The sequence below is a fragment of the Cydia strobilella genome, chromosome 18, assembly GCF_947568885.1.
Source record: "Cydia strobilella chromosome 18, ilCydStro3.1, whole genome shotgun sequence".
Lineage (NCBI taxonomy): Eukaryota > Metazoa > Arthropoda > Insecta > Lepidoptera > Tortricidae > Cydia > Cydia strobilella.
In genome coordinates this window covers 8,546,636-8,565,143 of record NC_086058.1, presented here as the reverse complement: position 1 = coordinate 8,565,143, position 18,508 = coordinate 8,546,636, and the positions used below count along the sequence as shown (strand labels likewise).

Sequence of the window (18,508 nt, the reverse complement as noted above, 5' to 3'; positions counted from 1 at the left end):
TAGCTTTAACATATGATGTAAATGTTTATAATTGGCGTCTATCCACAAACATATAACCTAATCCTGTAAAACTAAAACTAACTAAGAATAACAACTTATAAATAATAAAAATGAAAAAAACATCTAAATAAGGCCCCCGCGGCATTGTGCCAAAGATGCTGGCAGCATTCCCTCCCTAAATGGCAATACTTATGCGCTGCGAGAGAAAGCCGCCAGCTCTCTGGTCACCGGTTGCGTCGACGAGCTTTTTGCTAAGTTCTTTAAAAAGAACTTTTGCGCTTGGACCCCACGGTCCCAGTGTCTCGACTTTTTTACTTGTTATTGTCGGTTCGCAAGTTCGACTCGCATTTTTGTTTTGTTTTGGGCACTAAAACAAATGTAGGTACGACGAGTCACATTTATATAATAATAGGGAAATATTATTATATTTGTACTATAACACGGAAAAAAAAATTGGCAACCAGATTGAACGCAAGGTAATTTAAATTTCTAGTATGATATTCTCGTAAGCAACTTAAGTTTAAAAACAGATTTCACTTAAGTTTAAAAACGGATTTCGACAGTCAGTCGAAAACTGAATCACAGCTCTCTAGGATTCTTGAAACTAATTACTTAAACGTGACGTCAAAGGCCAAGTTCATGCGTTACCCAAATGGATACCAAGAAATGACTGCAACAAGTCTTCCATTAACTTGGCGTTATTCATAAAACTTCTGTCGAACCTAACAATTAACAAACCGTTGATAATCGTTTGTCAGTTTTTGAAATTTGTGTTTGTTAAAAATGGACATAGAGGTTTGCTAAGATTTATGTATAAGGGGGTTAGGATGTTACGCTTGCCTGGAGATTGCTTTTAGGCAATAAGATCACCTATTGTAGTTTTATTATCGTCTTATACCAGGGAGCATTGGGGCTTAGAATCAAGACTAACTCGTGGGTGTCGTATCCACGTCATTCTAAGAAAAAGAATTAAAACGCTTTTTGTTGCGAACGCAACCTCTTATTTGTAATGCAGTAGCTAAACGCAGCCGTCGGGCTCGCTTACTATGCGGAGGCTTATTTAAATGCACCAATAGGAGCGCTCCACATAACCTGTATCGCGGCCAATTAGAGGCGCCTAAATTTAGACTACCATTTTAACATTAAATATTAGCTAAATCACTTTCGCATCAGCCTCCATACTATTACCACCACTTCTACACTTTTAACCGTTTACGTCAACTGTACCTTGTAAAGTAACCAGCACCAGTAGCAGCAGTATTGATTATAAGTTTACTTCAAATCGAAGTCTTTTTATTTGTCGTCGAGACCTGCACGGCGGCTACACTTTTCCTTTTCTATTTGTAACATAAAAAAATGCTTACTCAAAATACTTAATAAATTTTATCGTCAGACTGAAATATACCCAAATTAATTTAGCATCGCTATCATATAATACCATCAAATTGACTATCGTACAGTCTTCAGGAGGATCATATAATGCCATCAAATTGACTATCTACAGTCTCTTCAGGAGGCAGTCTGATGAGATCATCATGCAATTAATGTTGATAAAGATCGCCTGCTTCGTGACGATAACTATCTACGGAGGGCATTGATTACTATTGTCCGTTGGTTTATTCCGATTCACAAGTGAGGATGAGTCCATTACAGGGTTGTAATTAAGGCCGTGCATCGATTTGCTTAGACTACGCCCACCTGTAAGAGACACGTTTACGGGCCTCGTGCACTAAAGAAACAGATGTAATGCGTTTAAGAATTTCAATTCTTCAACGCAAAAATCATTTTTGGAACGAATGACAAAAAATAATCGAATCTGTAAAGTTTGATTGATTTTCTTTCTGTAAGTTTAGAATTTTGAATATAGCTTTATTGTTCACTGAATGAGTTAGTATCATGCCCGCCTGATTGTAAGCAGTTATCGGGCTAGTGATGTTGTGGGCCAATCAGCAGCAATGCGTCAAAAATCACGCCTAAATCCCATGCAAACTAGTCTGATAAGTGATGAGTTACTGCTTACTGCGCATGCCCAGAGTTAAGCCATTTATTTCAACCTGATGCTAATAACCGGAACAGAGTACCGAGAATTTTAGACAGGATGGAACTTTCTGCCACGGGTGCAGTTTTAGGACGGTAATAAATATAGTCGTTACTCAATGGATTAATAGGTAAGTTATAGCAAAAGCGTTCGAAGGCTCTGTGATACTTTGTATTTAACGGGTGTAAATAAAATTTACAATCAATGTAGCAATAACTATAAAATGCTGTGTAGTAAAAAGGGCTCATCGTCCTGTGTCTATAAATACCCCAGAGGCCTCGTCACGCGTTAAGAGCGTCCTAAGGACCTTAGAACGGTCACTAGCTGACACAATTGAAGGCCCTTGTGTGAAAGATAGGCATACAGAATTGGATTGGACACGTATGAATTGTATAAAGGTAACTTGTTTAGATAATTTCAATATGAGTGGAGCTACATAAAAGTAGGTAGGTATGACCGTGTTTACGGATAATTGAGTTTTAACACTTTTAACGTCAAAAATATATTCAGAATAAACATTATAGAAATACATATTAAATCACATTTAGAAACGGGTCTATCGCGAATTTATTTTGTTACCTTTATTTGTTAGCCGCGACCACGACCAGTGAAACCTGTGTCGAAACGGCGGTAAATAAAGGTAACAAAATAAATTCGCGATAGACCCGTTTCTAAATGTGATTTAATATGTGTTTAAACCGCGAAAGTTTTAAATGTTATATTATAGAAATAAATTATACAAGGAAAGAAAACTAGAATAAATTAAATATTATTTGGAATTAAATATTTCTCAGCGAAAACTTACTATTCATAGAGTTTTACCATCGAGAATACCTTCAGAATAGACATGGCTGAAATAATTTACACAAGGAAAGAAAACTAGAATACTTAAATATAATATTTCTCAACCGAGTTATACTGTTTAATATTAAACTCATTCAATGCTAAGCTGTACTCGCAGGGTAACGTCGTTGCCAATAACATAGATTTTCCTGAATGTAGCGAAAATGCGGAGTAGGGGAGTAACGACGATATATCGTGACAAACGGGTGGGTTAAGAGAAACCTGAGAAATCCCTAGTGAAAACTTTTTGCATGAACCTGGGTTGGCATTAAGTCAGTGTTCGTCAAGAAACAGGAAACTCGTAAAATAAACAAAGATAGAAAAGTAGGATATTTGGTCGAAGTAAGCGCGAGACAGCAGCAGCAAATATTTACGGAGCGGACAGCGAACCAGACAGATGGAGCGACCTTGGCCTCCTTACAGCGAGAGAAATCATCTGAATCATGACATGATACAAATACCAAGTAGTTTCTAAAAAGGCTATCACATCCCTTGTCGCTAATAGGCTTTACATATTTGATCAGTTTCTTAAATCTTTATCTTATCTCTGATTTCACTCATTAATTAGGAACTTGAATTCTGTGGAACTGATTCCTTTTGGAGAGAAACGCAATGCGATGATAGGTACACATACATATCGTCAGACGACACTCAAAACTCACTTATTTTCACCACAAGTTCATAGCCATAGTGAACCATATAAGTAACAAAATAAAGTCAATTTAAACTGCACGAGGCCATGCGCTTGGCGAAGAATAGAAGCCTATGGAGGAACCTGATCTTCAACAGAAGGATATGATGTCACGATCCTCAGCATTGAGGGACCGACTGAAGAAGAGAAGAGTCAATTTTTGTTTAATTATTTTTTAGTAACTGACTTTTGGTTGTCACCTGACGATATTAAGAAAATGTAAGTATTATCGGATAGACCTTGTATTCATTAGGACTTGTGTGGCGTTATTCATAAACGCTCGTCAAGTCTAATAAACCCTTGATAATTGTTTGTCTATATCTGTCATTTCGACATTTGTGTTTGGTTTGCTAAATTTTATTTATTCAAACTTTATTGCAAAAACAGAGAAATGTACAAATCTATATGAATAATGGGAATAGTCTTCAAAACACAGGAAGCGAATAAAAATACAAATATTAGAATATTACTAACATATAAATATTTGATTTAGTATAGAAAACTTTATACTAATAGAATAAGTACATCAAACATGGGTAACATTAAACATAGCTTGTCTACACACGTTAATTTGTCGCTGTATTTATTCTTCTGTTTCAATTGCAGATTTTCGAAAGTTCAAATAGCATTGTGCAAACACGACTGGTTTCATTGTCTAGACTTTAAGAAAAGGCGAGTAAAAGTGCCAACCTTCGTAAAGCCACAGTTTTGTATGTGAAATATATACATACGACCAGTGCGACTTCACAAGTTTCTAAACACACAAGGATTTAAGATTCCCAGTATTAAAAAAAAAACATTTTAAAATATAATTAGGATAATCAGGTGTTAAACCATGCAATAACTTAGATTTAACACATTTAACCGTAGATTTCGGTGTTCGGGTCAAAAGTGCAACAGCATCTAACTGCAGGTAGAAAAGAAATGTATAATTTACCACTACCTATGAACTAAATGCGGTATAAAATCCTACACCCACGCTCAACATATTTTTAGCCAACTGGTTCTGAAGTTAGATAATCAGTGTCATCGAGCCCTTTGACCCGCGACGATAACTGGCGCCAACAAAGGTGAATTAATTCTCGACTTTCGCTAACATTTTACAAAACATATGTAATAGATACAAGTTGCGCGGTCAATAAACCCCGCATGCCGATGAACGCACTATTTTTTCGCTTAGCCAGTCCTGGTCGCTCCGGGCTTGCAGGCTAATCTAATTATAGGGCCCACAGGCTCTGCAACGTGGAACAGGCTGCGTCAGCAATCTTTTTTTTTGAACACAGACTTAATTTAGAAGGTTTTTTTACGAAGTGTGCCATGCATATGTGTATATTTCATGCTCTAAACTAAAATATTTAAGACGTATGCATTTGGTTTGAGAAGCAGGCATGGCGCAATACGTGCAGTTTCCTGAAAGGAAATATATACTCGTATGTGCAATAAACTGCTACGTAGTGTGATTGAATAAATTGTAAGAAGGAATAATCTTCAGATTATACGAGTAATCATATGAAACCAAATCGAAATATTTAACGGTAATTGATCAAGTTCACATGGTGCTTAGATACCGGTTTAGGTTCATAGTATTGCTCAAGATTACTGCTGCTTTATACCTATGGACATTTTGCAAAAACTTGATTTTTTTCAATCAAGCTAATTATTAAATATCGACACGGACAAAGTGCCAAAAATATGTATTCACGTCCGTTTGCCTGTACATTGAGTTAGGGTGTACATATTTTTGGCACTTTGTGTTGATATTTAATATATTGACTGAAAATGATACATAAACGTAATCAACAGGAAATGTATCTTCCACACTACAAATCGCGTTATTACTTTGTAAAATGAACGAATATATTTAAACTACATATAAACATGTCAATCATCAGTATCATCACGGAGCACAATGTCGTACACGTGTAGGGCAATCTACAATTAACAGGAGCTAATCGCAAGTGCGTGCCATTCTCCGCTCAGTAATTACGGCAATCGCCATCTCCTTATGCACTTAAACGTGGGAGAACTGCTTTTTTATCAAGCGTCAAAAGCTAGTGTTTGTACACTTTGTATAGAATCATGCCGTAAAATTATAACGTTAAACGGTTATTAATAGCTAGTAATAGGAATTATAAAAACGAATACCACTACCTACTTATAGCGGTGATATAATATAACTACTAGGGTAGGTCATTTTTACTTTTTGATTTTATCTTATTTTTTTAGGGGGCCCAGATAAAAAATGAGCCATTTAGTAATTAATTATTGCACGTATTTTTATTTCATTTTTAGGTTTAATTTTACTGCCTCCGGATTTTAGTTAGCTTTCGTAAAATGTATGGACATTGTGAAAAAAAGAATGTTTCTATTTTAGTACTTTTTTATTTATTTATTGGCCCTGAATATGAACCTTTACCATGCTATTTCGACACAATAATGGTATATCTTTTTAGCTAAAGTTTTAATAAAGAGACAATACATAGATATACTCCGCAGACCATACAAAACGTAACAATATTTATATGAAAACTTTGAAATGAATCCGGAGGCAGAAAATGAATCCCGATTGCAAAATAATTTGAAATACTGTTTATTGGCATTATGACGTAATTTTTTATAACTGTGCCCGAAATAATACTTTTTTCTCCATACACGGGGTCACTCGTAATACTAATACCCTAATAACTATTCTGTAAAAAAATATTGCAATGGACTTTCATCGATTAGATTAAGACATTTTAGAAAGCATTATCAGGCCAGGTTTCGGTTATAAATGAATCAAGGTTTAAAATAATTTATTTATTTTAAACTTTATTGCACAAGAACAAGTACCAAAGGCGGACTTAATGCCTTGAGGCATTCTCTACCAGTCAACCACTAGGCCAAACAGAAATTAGTAAAGGTGGGTGCAGTGCAATGCGAAAAAAAGGGTATAAAAGGAAAATAAAAATTCCGCAAATGAAATCTTCTTTCATTCTTCTCGTTTAAATGAAAAATAATTGCGCCATCGCCGAAAGTTAAAAGTCTGTTAAGTGCAAACCTTGAAAAAATGGCTTAGTAGAGTAGAGAAAGGATTATGAATAAAAATCTGCAACTATGACTAAGTACGTGGCCGAGCTAAAAACCCCATTGAACATAATAAGACAAACGGTATTTTCGACAGCAGCGTATGGTACCGCCACAAGTAAAGTATATATAACAAGGATTGCTCCTTTTGGCACCGATGGATTTTACTACAGTACCTACATAAATAATCTATTTATTAAGACTGATTTGGATGTACGTTCTTAATGATTATCGGAATGGGAAATATAAACGTTGACATGTTCTTGACGACTAAGTTCTCTACATAGGTATTTGTCTAGGTTAAAAAAAAATTGCAGGTATACTAAATTTGAATTAAATCTGTTTTTGCATGTTTATTAAGGTACCAAACTTTTAAATATCCAAAGTTTAACATTTGTCAGCAATATATACATATACACACCTATACCTAAGGTTTTATAAGTGAATCCCGAAAAATAGGTTGTTTCTAATACCAAAAACATACCTAATCGCAAAGGTTATCGCAAAATTTGCAGGGGCTATAACTGGAATATAACCGATAACGATAATACGAATTGCGACATAGCCTGAATTTGGAATCAGGACTTCCACGTCAAACAAAGATGACGATGATACATCAACGAAGGAGTCAATAGTTACTCCGTGTAGGCATTTTACAATAACAAATGGGTAAATTGAGAAATATTTTGTGGAAGTTTCTAATGTTTTAAAAATCCATGTACGATTTTCACTTTTCTCATTTTACTTCCGATTTGGCTTTTCCAGCATTTACTTGACAGAGAAAAGTACCTGTATAATACTGGCTAATAAGATAAGGAAAAAAATAAATATGAAAGTTCTATTTAAAGCTGCTGGTAGGAAAATTTCACGTATAGTGGTAAATTATTAAGTTTCCTTGTGAGACAATGCCGTAGGTAAGAAGAGAACTTTACCGCACGTTTTACCGGGCACTGCAAAAGGAACCTCTGATACGATTAAGACGGAACATTTGGCAATCCAGTAGTGCAAAACTATACAATTAGCAAAGTCTACAATGAGTCGTTAAAAATAACTGCCGCCTGTTGTCCAGTTAAGGGCAGATGATGCGACGCGCAAAACTGTCAAGAAACAACAACTATAATACTGATTAGAATTAATCTACGTTCAAATGTGGCCCTTTATCGGTTATAACATTTTCCATAGTTGAATGTGATTTATTTGATACGATTAGAATACTTATATTTTAAAACAACAACAAAACAGGCAACAGCAAGACATGTAGTACTATGCCTTATGGGAAACGGTCGAAGAGATAGTTCAGATCCGGAAACCGCTACCAAATTGTAGTATGTTGTTGGGCATGGTACTGGGTCTCCAAAACTGCCGGAAGACAGCGGCGCCGACCATCTACTTCAGCGGTTTGACGTCATCAAAATGACTCCCGCCTCGTTGCGAATATTGCATTTTGCACCCAAACTTTGCACTGCAGATACACATGTGGAGTATTAAACAAAAGCCAATAAAATATTATATATTTCACTAATACACTATGTACCAAAATATACAATAGTTTAAGAGAAATTTAAAAATAAATAAAAATGACAAAAAAAAAACGATTATTTGGGTTTATCAACCAAACCAAAAGTGGGACCTTAAAGCAATGTACTTCAAAATTAAATCTGATGTCTCAAGCCATACAATGATATCAAAATAATCAAAATCAAACCAAAAATGTGACAATTCTGCATCAAAATGTAGGTATTTGCTAGAACAAATGCATTAAAGTTAAAAAAATCGAAATTGGTCATTTTTAGGATAATCCGCATAAGCTACACATAAGTATGTTATTAGCAATATAAAAATGATCGTAAAACTGCTGGGAGACAAACTATACTGCCTGAGTAACAAATAATGGCGTCATACATGTGACCGCTGCCGAAATTTGCAAAATCTAAATTATAACTATACAATGAGTCATACATACACGTGTGCTATATCAAACGAAAGGTTATTAAATATATTATTATTCGTTAATACATTATTTATAAAAAATAAATTATATTTTAGGAGCTACAAACAATGAAAAACCACTTTTCTCTTAAACTATTGTATATTTTGGTACATAGTGTATTAGTGAAATTAAAATATTTTATTGGCTTTCGTTTAATACCCCACACGTGTATGTGCAATGCATAGTTTGGGTGCAAAATGCAATATTCGCAACGAGGCGGGAGTCATTTTGATGACGTCATTCCGCTGAAGCAGATGGCCGGCGCCGCTGTCTCCCGGCAGTTTTGGAGACCCAGTACCATGCCCAACAACAAACTAAAATTTGGTAGAGGTTTCCTGATCTGAACTATATTCCCATAAGGCAGTGCACTAATACGAGGACCGCCTTTTATTGTCGTTTGCAAATCTCTCACAATTATTTTAAAAAAAAACTACCATCGTATCAAACTATTTGAATTAAGAATTCAAAAACAAATAAACGAATTATGATTGACCGAACCGTTTTAGTACAGCGTCGAGTCAAAGTTGACAAGTCATTTGTGAAAATGGAAATGTCATAGGAAAATTTTCGTTTGACAATTTTCTATAACTTTAAATGAGGTTTAACGCCACTTCTGTGCTTTGAAGAGCTGACTACTGCGCTTGTGATTGACATCTGTATTTACAATTTATAGACTGTAATAATATGGTAAGTCCCACAATAAAAAAGAAAAAATATATTTACATTTAAACTGACTACTGTTTTCATTAACAAAGCATCATGCTTTCTGACTGTGTAACGATGGTATTTGGAGTTTTAACTCGATTGCTCTAGTCTCAGTGACAGACTGGGTGAAGGTCGTCCGAAAACCGCAAAAAACCAAGAAAACATTGAGGCTGTACGGCAGCTGATCGTCGAAGATCGCCATGTGATATACCGTGAGATAGAAGCTTCTATAGGCATTTCAGGGACAACCATTTAAAAAATCTTATCTGAAGAGCTAGGTGTAAAAAAAAAACTCTCGCCGGATATCACATTTGCTTATTGACGACCAAAAAACGGCTTGCATTAGATGGTGCCGCAAAACTCTACAACAATTCCATAGAGGAGATTCAAAACTCGTTTGTGACATTGTCAGTGGTGATGAATATCGGATTCATGCTTAAGATCCAGATTCCAAACAGCAATCCACCGTCTGAGTGTTCTAAAACGAGCCGAAACAGACCAAATAAGTCATACACTCAAGAAGTACTTCAAAAAATGGTCACCTAGTTTGTCGCTAAAAGTGGACACGTTGCCACTATCGGGTTAGAATATCACAAAACAGTTAACCCTGACTAGTATATCACACTTTGCTTACTAGAAGCTATAAGTGAATTCCGAAAAATCAACCACAAACATCGTATCGTACTGCGCCATGAAAATGCAAACTCACACACCTCCTGGCAAACAATTGCGTTTTTATAAGAGCAAAATATCGAAATTCTCGGCCACCCGCTGTATACAGCCCTGACTTGAGCTATAATGATTTCTTTGCTTTCCCTAGTAAAATCAAGCAATGTCCTCGTAGTTAACGGTACCGAACCCAAGAAGAGGCGGTAGACGTATACAAAACGGCCAATTGGAGCCCCAACTTCGGATTGGAATGAGTGGTTTCAAAACTGGATCGACCGAATGAAAAAGTGTATTAAATATCACAGCGAGTTCCTAGAAAAATAATAAATAGTACTTGAGCTTTAAATTGTCTCTAGATTTTACAAACGACACAACTTAAAAGGCACCCCTCGTACATGTCATACACAAGCGAGCGCTGACGATACTAACGTATAAAAACAGGACATAAATAATATTTTTTGATTAAAATCCACATGATTTACAACACCTACAATTTACTTATTAAATAAGTACTTAACTTCCGATGTTTGTCACGAAAGTTGTACGTACATTCGCCATCAGATATATCTGAGCGGCCGAGGTGCTCAAAAATATCTGAACACGCACTCTAACACCTTGACAATAGGACAATGAGGGCTAACGCGTATGAATTCGCCGCTAGGGGCGCTAGTGTAGATGGTGGTCTTTTCCATAGTTCGAAATGTCAAATGTCACTTGTCACTTCAATGACTGACAGCTGTTCTTTAGTCTTTTGGACCACCATTAACAGAGGCGCCAACTGGTGAGCAAAAAAACGATAGCCCTCATAGAGGCGTGTTCAGATATTTATGAGCACCTCGGCCGCTCCCATATATCTGATGGCGACTGTACTATATAATATTACAAAGCTGACAAAGCTCTAAAAAAAGGTAAACCTGGGAGCTGGGACTGAATTGAATAGTATAATGGGTTATTGGGAACCAAAATGTTTACGTTCTTGCATGGCACGAGCCATTGCAAAACATCAGTTTATTGTTAAAATAGAGTTTGATAACGGTTGATGTCGTGCCACTGTTATCGATACTACTATAGTATCGAAAAGGTACTTGTATGAAAACATCCGCAAGTGCAATTATTATCGGAGCTCCGCGAATGCATGAGGCGGTTCTTTTCACTCATAAAAAGTAAAAACAAATCATAAACCTGTTGTATTGTTCTTTCACAAGAGGACCTCGCCTTTGCGATGATAAGAACAATGCATTTTCATAGATTTAGCGACACCTGTCCTTAATCCTCAATCAAAGAATTATAGAAACGTTGTCGATTTTTATACCAATCATACGTAAGTATAATTAATAATAATGTAAAACATTATTACATAGATGGGTGAGTTACTGCCGTATTGTTACGGACGCTGCTAACAATTTATGGAGGATATATACCTATGTATCTTTCCTTTAGCTTTTTATTAGCAAAGTTCTTGATACGACCAATCATAATATAATATAATCTAGCTGTAGCAAATCATCTACATTACAAATTACGTAACGGTTGTAACGCGGCGATAACCAAACGTAATCACCTATGAAAGTGTTTGTTTTAAAAATAAAAATAAAAAATGCCTCAGAGGAGCTAAGGGGTCGCGAAACGGAACTTAAATCATCGCGTTCGCCCAGTGAAAGTAAAGTATAAGTAATTGATGCTATTAGGTAGCTTGTGATAGTTTTCATGTTCTATCAACATTCCAACACCTAACTTTCAAGATAAACTTAACCATGTTTATTTATTTATTAAAACTGTATTGCACATAAAATTATAAGTACAAATGGCGAACTTAATGCCATAAGGCATTCTCTACCAGTCAACCACTGGGCTAAAAAGAGATGGTTAGGTGCAGGATTAATACTAGAAAAATTAAAACGATAATCACTACCTACTATTTGAAAAATAAGTATTGAAGGATTATCGTGCTGTTCTGTTTAATATATTATTGTAACTCATACATGTTGTTATATTGATGATTATAAGTAGAACTGCATTTAATTGAAATATTTACTTTTGGCGCGACACATTATGGTGCTAAAGGTACCAAACTTCGATATCACGTACTTTTCATTCCATTTTTTTTTTCGTTTTCGAAGGTCGAGTCGAGCAAGATCTGCAACAGGCGCGAAGCGGCCAATGCGGCCCGGCATACTTCACGGAACTTACAGTTTATTTTGTAAATAAACTGTAATTACATTTAAATTAATCGTTATTTTATAAATAAAAAACATGATTTACACATCCATCACTTCCCGTTTTATCACACTCGACGCTAATATTTGTACACAAATTAAAATAATAAGGTAACGTTCGCGTAACACCAGAAGTTGTTATGATTTATTTCTACGTCAAGAGAAATTCATGATTGGTTCCAATGTTATTTGTTGATATCCAATTACTGCACACGCAGAACACGCGATTGGCTGATAACAGACGGCGATCTTGATCAAATTATTCTTATCCTAGATAGCAACGCCACGAAACCTTTCAATAGTCACTTAGTGTTTCGCGTTTTTAGTCATGTTTGCCACAGTAGGAATTGAATAACTCAATTTCGATACAGGATTTTTCAGAAATATAACGTAAACACAGAAGCATGTTATTTTTGTTCCATATATTCCACGACAATTTTATAAGCTTTTTAAAAGTGGAAAAATTACTGCCAAGGGTGAGACTTGAACTCACGGCCTCTGGATCGATACTCCAGCGCTCTGCCAACTGAGCCACCAAGACCTCATCCATAGCAAATCTTCCCACTATATGGGTCTAGGGGACCCTAGCGACAGAGCGTTACACTTCTTAAACGGCCATCGGAGTTCCAAGTCATATTGGAAATTCACCAAATTTAATAGCATCGTTCGAAGACGTTTCTGCTTTAAAGATTAATTTTATAAGCGTCTAAAAATTACTGACAAGTATAAAAATGTGTCAATCAGGCGAGCCATTTTGAGAAGTTTTGTAAAAAGAGCAGGAAACCATGAAACAAGCAAATAATTGATGTGACCGCGCTTGTTTTTGCATTAAGAACAATAGCCGTGTTGATGAACATTGGGAAAACACTTGTGTTTTCAGAACGGTGGCCTTATACGCAAAATTCTCAATGTATTTGGTGGGCTCATTAGCTACAGTAGCGGAAAATAATCTTCCATATTCTTTCAGGTACATTTGCATATTTATTTTGGTAATTTCTCAAAAACGGCTCTAGCGATTTCGATGAAATTTACAGTATAGGGGCGTACAATTCGATCAAACTAGGGTACATTTTTAAAATAATTAGTTTGCCCGAGTTTTCGCGGTAGCCTAGTTCGGTATTAAGTTGTAATAATAATAATATATTCTTTATTGTGCATAATTAAAACAAATTTAGATACATTATAATTAACATAGCAAAGAAGTGTAAAGTAATGATTCCATTTAATTTTTAAACCAGAGGCTAACGAGGGTAAAAAAGCGATCCAGCTAGCTTTTATTATTGATAAGATTCGCTTTTGAGTGTTTTTAAATAAGAAATTCAATATTTATAACATACATTAAGTGGTGTGTGCGAAGTCCCCAATCCGCATCGTACTAACGTGGCTGCCTATGTTAATTGCCACGTGAAGCGGGACGTAAGTATGTATATATATGATCGTGATTAAGATACAATCATTGTTTACATGATATAAAGTCTAATTTCACGGATTTTCGAATGAATGCCCGCAAGAAAATGAAAATGATAGATTTTTTGCCGCTACTGTATACATTGGCTTTTTACTTTTCAATTGTTTTGCAGACAATCGTTAGATTCGTAAGTGTCACACAGAAGACGTTTTTACCTTGTTAAGAACGTGAATGCGAAAAATCATAGTTTGTAAGTAGGGCAATCCCCAAGGCTGATGGGTGATCAGTGAAACCGACGGTAGAGCATCCGCTCAAATTGCTTCACTAGCCCTATTTCCGGCGCTCTCTAGTTAAACACTGTATTAATTAAGAACATTAAAATCAAATAATATTTTGATTTTTAACAGCTTTATAGTCAAAATTACGTTTTACACTGCGTAATTTAGTACAATATAAAAGTCGTAAAATTAGAGACGAGCAGTATTAGGCCATTCGTAGTTGGATAATTTCGTCACAAATTGGGAGCAAGTTAGTTTTACTTAGCACAGGAATTTGGCATACTTACGACGCCCATCATACGATATACAATCACAGAGTTCTTACTTTTCCGGTTTCGTGATACGATATCTAAACATTCTATTCAACGGCCCTTCGTTTATATCTTAGCACTCTGTAACCGGTTAAAACGGCTTATGTATAAATTTTCTATCTCTGGCTGACTCATATATGACCAGTAGGTATTGAATAGTATTATATAAGAATCTTATAATAAGATTATAAGTGACATCTGTTGTGTGCTGAAATCGGTAACGCAAACAAAAAAAGTGGTGTGTCGTGGAACACTTGGTTGGAACGAAGTTAAGAAAGGCTGGACCAGGTGACGTGTTCATGCTCATGCTCTTGTCTTTTGTTGTCTTGTCTTGTGTTGTGGTGTGTTGTGTTCTGTTCTTATTAGTCTCATTACATATTTTGCAGTAGTATAGCATGTGACGGCAAAATTTGACACTTGCATATATCGCACTAGAGTATGGCTTGTGACGCCAATATTCGACATTTGCATATATCACATTAGTATGGCTTGTGACGCCAATATTTGACATTGCATCAATCGCACTAATATGGCTTGTGACTGCAAAATCTTACACTTTTTTTTGCCTAGCCCCCATCCGCAAACCGTCCGTTAAGGAACTTCGGTCCAAAATGTTAAAGTTAGCAAATCGGTGTTGATTGTTGACCTAGTTGCAGATATATTCGAAGGTTATAATCAAATTTCTAAAATCGTAGCTTACCTCAAGAGAATCTTCGATGTTTCACAAAAAGCACCCTTTGTTTCTCATATAGAATAAAAAAAATACCGAAATATCCATCGAGGTAATAATTATGCAGACTAACGACGCAGGAAGTGTCGAACAGATCACGAACAAAAGAAGCCACAAAAATTCAAATCACAAACGCTTCCGATCAGCCGGCAGTTTGGGCGTCACCTTCGTGGCTCACTTCCTGCGATCGCAGCACAAGAGGAAGACGGCCGGCGCGGTGCAGCGACCGACCGCGGGGCTGCAGCCTTGGGCGCAAGCTCCCTGCATTCTAATCTGACGGCCTCGCGGAAGCGCGTGCCTCGGGCTTGCTCTCGTAACATGGCTCAATCGTTGTCTTATCAGTTAACTCAACCAAACGATTCACGTATCATTCGTGCCCGATACACGTGCTATCTTTTAGGATGACCGCAAAAGAATTATTCAAATCTATCGTAATCAATTCGTAAGAGTTGATCGTTGTGATAACAGTAACGGTACGATGGAAACGGCCGGCCGCTTCCCACGGAACCTAAGATATCGAAAGAAATATGAATAATGTGCATGCATAAACCTATAAAGTTACAGCGACCGTCGGCGTTAGTTATTGGAAAATGATTAGCACAAACTCGTGGATTGCCACGGATCGTCAGGTGGTAACCAGTTCCCCAAGCTGAACAGGTTGACGTTGCTAAGTAGGTAGATGAATAAGCCTGTTGCATAGGCTCGCATGTATTGATGACTCTAAATAACTTCGTATGTCAATATCATGGCTTTTTTATGCAATGAACGATGATTAGTGAGTAGTTAGTGAAAATTTGTCCCATAGTTGTTTAATTTATTTAATGCCCTGGGGCTCGATAATCGACAATATAAGCAAACCTAACTTATCGACATGTCGTATATGCCAAATTTCTGTATGAATTTGATAATATGGTTAACCTTTTGACCGCCAAAGACGACCACAGACGCGTACGGTTACATTATAATATATACCTTCATTTATTCCCATATTGTTTACGTTATATATAACAGGCATGGCTGTCAAAGGGTTAAATTCTTTTATCCTAAAAACAATCCCATTTAAATATGCTTTGTTAAAAAAAAACTTACGACATAGCATTAAGCTTCATGTATGTGTCGGCTGGAATTGATTCCTTGTGATTAACAGGTGTAGACGACAACCGCCTCGCGGTTCGCATCCAGCTGCCGCGTTGTCTTCTGAACCCCTTATCACTTTTGAGCACCTGGAGATGGCGCTTGACAATATCGTGCCATTTAGACTTAACGGTAGCGGGTGAATCACTGGCTGCGTCTTCTTTACACATCTGTAATCCATCACTGAACCTCCTCATGTTTTGGAGATAGATTTCATTTGATTTTGGTGGAAGACTTTTTCTCCTTTCATCAGTAATAATACCAGGTTCGTGCGAATTTTGTTCAGCTATCCATTTCGATATGAAGTCGTTTTTATCACAGTCGTGCGATATCACTGGCTCTTCTTTGGGCGTCGGAGGAATCCAGTCTAAACTCACCCACTGACTAGACTTCGGTTTTGATTTAAATATCACGGCTACCTCATCGTCGCAGTCTGAAGAGCCAATTGAACATACGGAGGTTTTCTTTCTCGGGAATCTCGACCGGACTGGTTTGCAAACTGGCGATAGATCTGCACTAACACTATCTTCTCGTTTAACATCCGGCAAACTCTTAACACATTCGATGTTGACGTAAGAGTTTTCGGAGCAGGAAGAGTCAACACTAAACCTAGGAGTACCTCTAGTTAAGGACGGCCTAGACCTCACTACTACTTCTTCACAGCAATCTTCAATAGGTCCACCGCCAGTTTCACGTTCATTAGTTAAGGAAATTCTTCTTTCATTAGAAATTTCATTTTCCATCTCTATAATTCTAGCCATACTTGGAAAAGTGCTATCTTTTTCTAATTCAATAATTCTAGTTACCCTCTGAGAGCCTTCTTTGTCAATATCGCCCTGATTTGTTATTGCGGAGAAAGAATGGTCCTCATCCAACCTGATAATTCTAGTTATTCTTTGTAAACTTTCATTGTCCATATCAGTACACACCGGAGAACTTAATGTATCATTCTTAAATTCAATAATTCTTGTAATTCTTTGTGTTTCTTTTTCAGGTTCGGTTTCTATTGTAGTCGTATTAAAGTCGTCTAAGTCAATTATTCTCGTTATTCTTTGGGGTTGATTATCATTCTTAGATTCCCGCAGATGATAAGATGATTTAAAACATTCTTTCTCACCATCTTGATTACTATCTATGTCCTTAAATTCTAGCATATTACAAGATGAACTAAAAAATGAAGACTTCATATCGAGTTCCAGATATCTTTTTGTTGTAGTAGGTGTGACTTTCTTATCGGAAGGTATTACCTTTTCTTCTAAAGAATTACTGCGACTCTTTGCCTTTTGTAAGGCACTTTCAGAAAGAAACACGCAAGGTACTTCCACTTGCATAGACATTTTCCTTCTGCGCGTAGTATCTTCTTTTTCTTGGTTAATATTATTATCTACATCTTCCGGTACCGCTGTATGGGGTAAAATGATAGGAGTCCCGGCCACCATACGCAAAAAGTCTGTAACAGCAGCAATATGAGCGCCCGTAACGGCTCCTTGTAATTTCACACCCGATACTTGGTGAGGCACAAGTTGATTATCCCGTACACACCACACCACGGGCAATGGCCCTTCTGACACCATCGTGCCAGTAGTTTAAATTTAGGTTTATAAATTTGCATAAATATTTACTGTTCTTGGAAAAAATACACTTTATAAAGTTTTGATAACTAGCGCATTTCCGGTCCGCGTCCTAGACTCCGAAAACAAAACAAATACAAGTAATCAAACATGTAAGTATGTTCGTAGGGCGGCATAACGCGATCGCGGCGCGGGTTCGATTTCGAGGCGGTAAGGCGCGCGGCGAGCGTGCGCGTCCGGCGGAGGTCGCGAGAGATAAGCGGTGAGAGTCGCACGCGCACCGCAGCCCCCGCGGCTTACCCCGCCAGCCACGCTATGCCTGCTCTTCGGATACATCAACATCTTAACTTCTCATCTAATGCACTTCTCCCAAGATGAATTATGTAACTGGTCTATATTCGGTAGATATGGACATCGCGTGCAAATATTTAGAAAAAGCTCTATCGACGGGCGATTAAAATAATAGCTTTCCGAATGATTTAATTTATAATGCATATATTCCGGTTTCAGTAGATTATTGTATTGCAAATTTTTGCTCATTATGGAGGAATTTATATTTATATTCTATGTAAAATATACTGATGGATGATGTAATGATTCCGCAACAAAATTAGTAAACTGTCCGATACTCTTCGTCTTTTATTTATAGTCATTATGTGCAATTTAAACTATGTACGTGATAATCCGTTTTTGTTTCTTTTGATGAGTAATTCTATAGCTTCAGGCAGCTGGTACGAGTAGAAGATTGAATGCCTGATTTATCTCATCCTAGGCATTCTTAGTTCATCCTGTCGGATACAGTTAGGTTGCATTGTGCTGACCCTATTCGTGCCGGGGCGGTCCATCAACAGGTTGTCA

General features: G+C 36.8%; 1 protein-coding gene across 2 annotated transcripts in view; it reads right to left on the bottom strand.

Moving 5' to 3' along the window:
* LOC134749755 (tyrosine-protein kinase Src42A) overlaps positions 1-18,508 on the bottom strand; it is a 98,293-nt gene that overhangs the window by 34,365 nt on the left and 45,420 nt on the right. Inside the window, exon 1 of one of the 2 annotated variants that reach the window (XM_063684782.1) lies at positions 16,035-17,914. The exons of the other annotated variant lie outside the window; for it this stretch is intronic. Coding sequence (XP_063540852.1) covers positions 16,035-17,653 — 1,619 coding nt within the window. The 5' untranslated portion in view covers positions 17,654-17,914. Of the gene's footprint in view, positions 1-16,034; positions 17,915-18,508 lie in introns of those variants that run through there. 2 annotated transcript variants of the gene reach the window in all.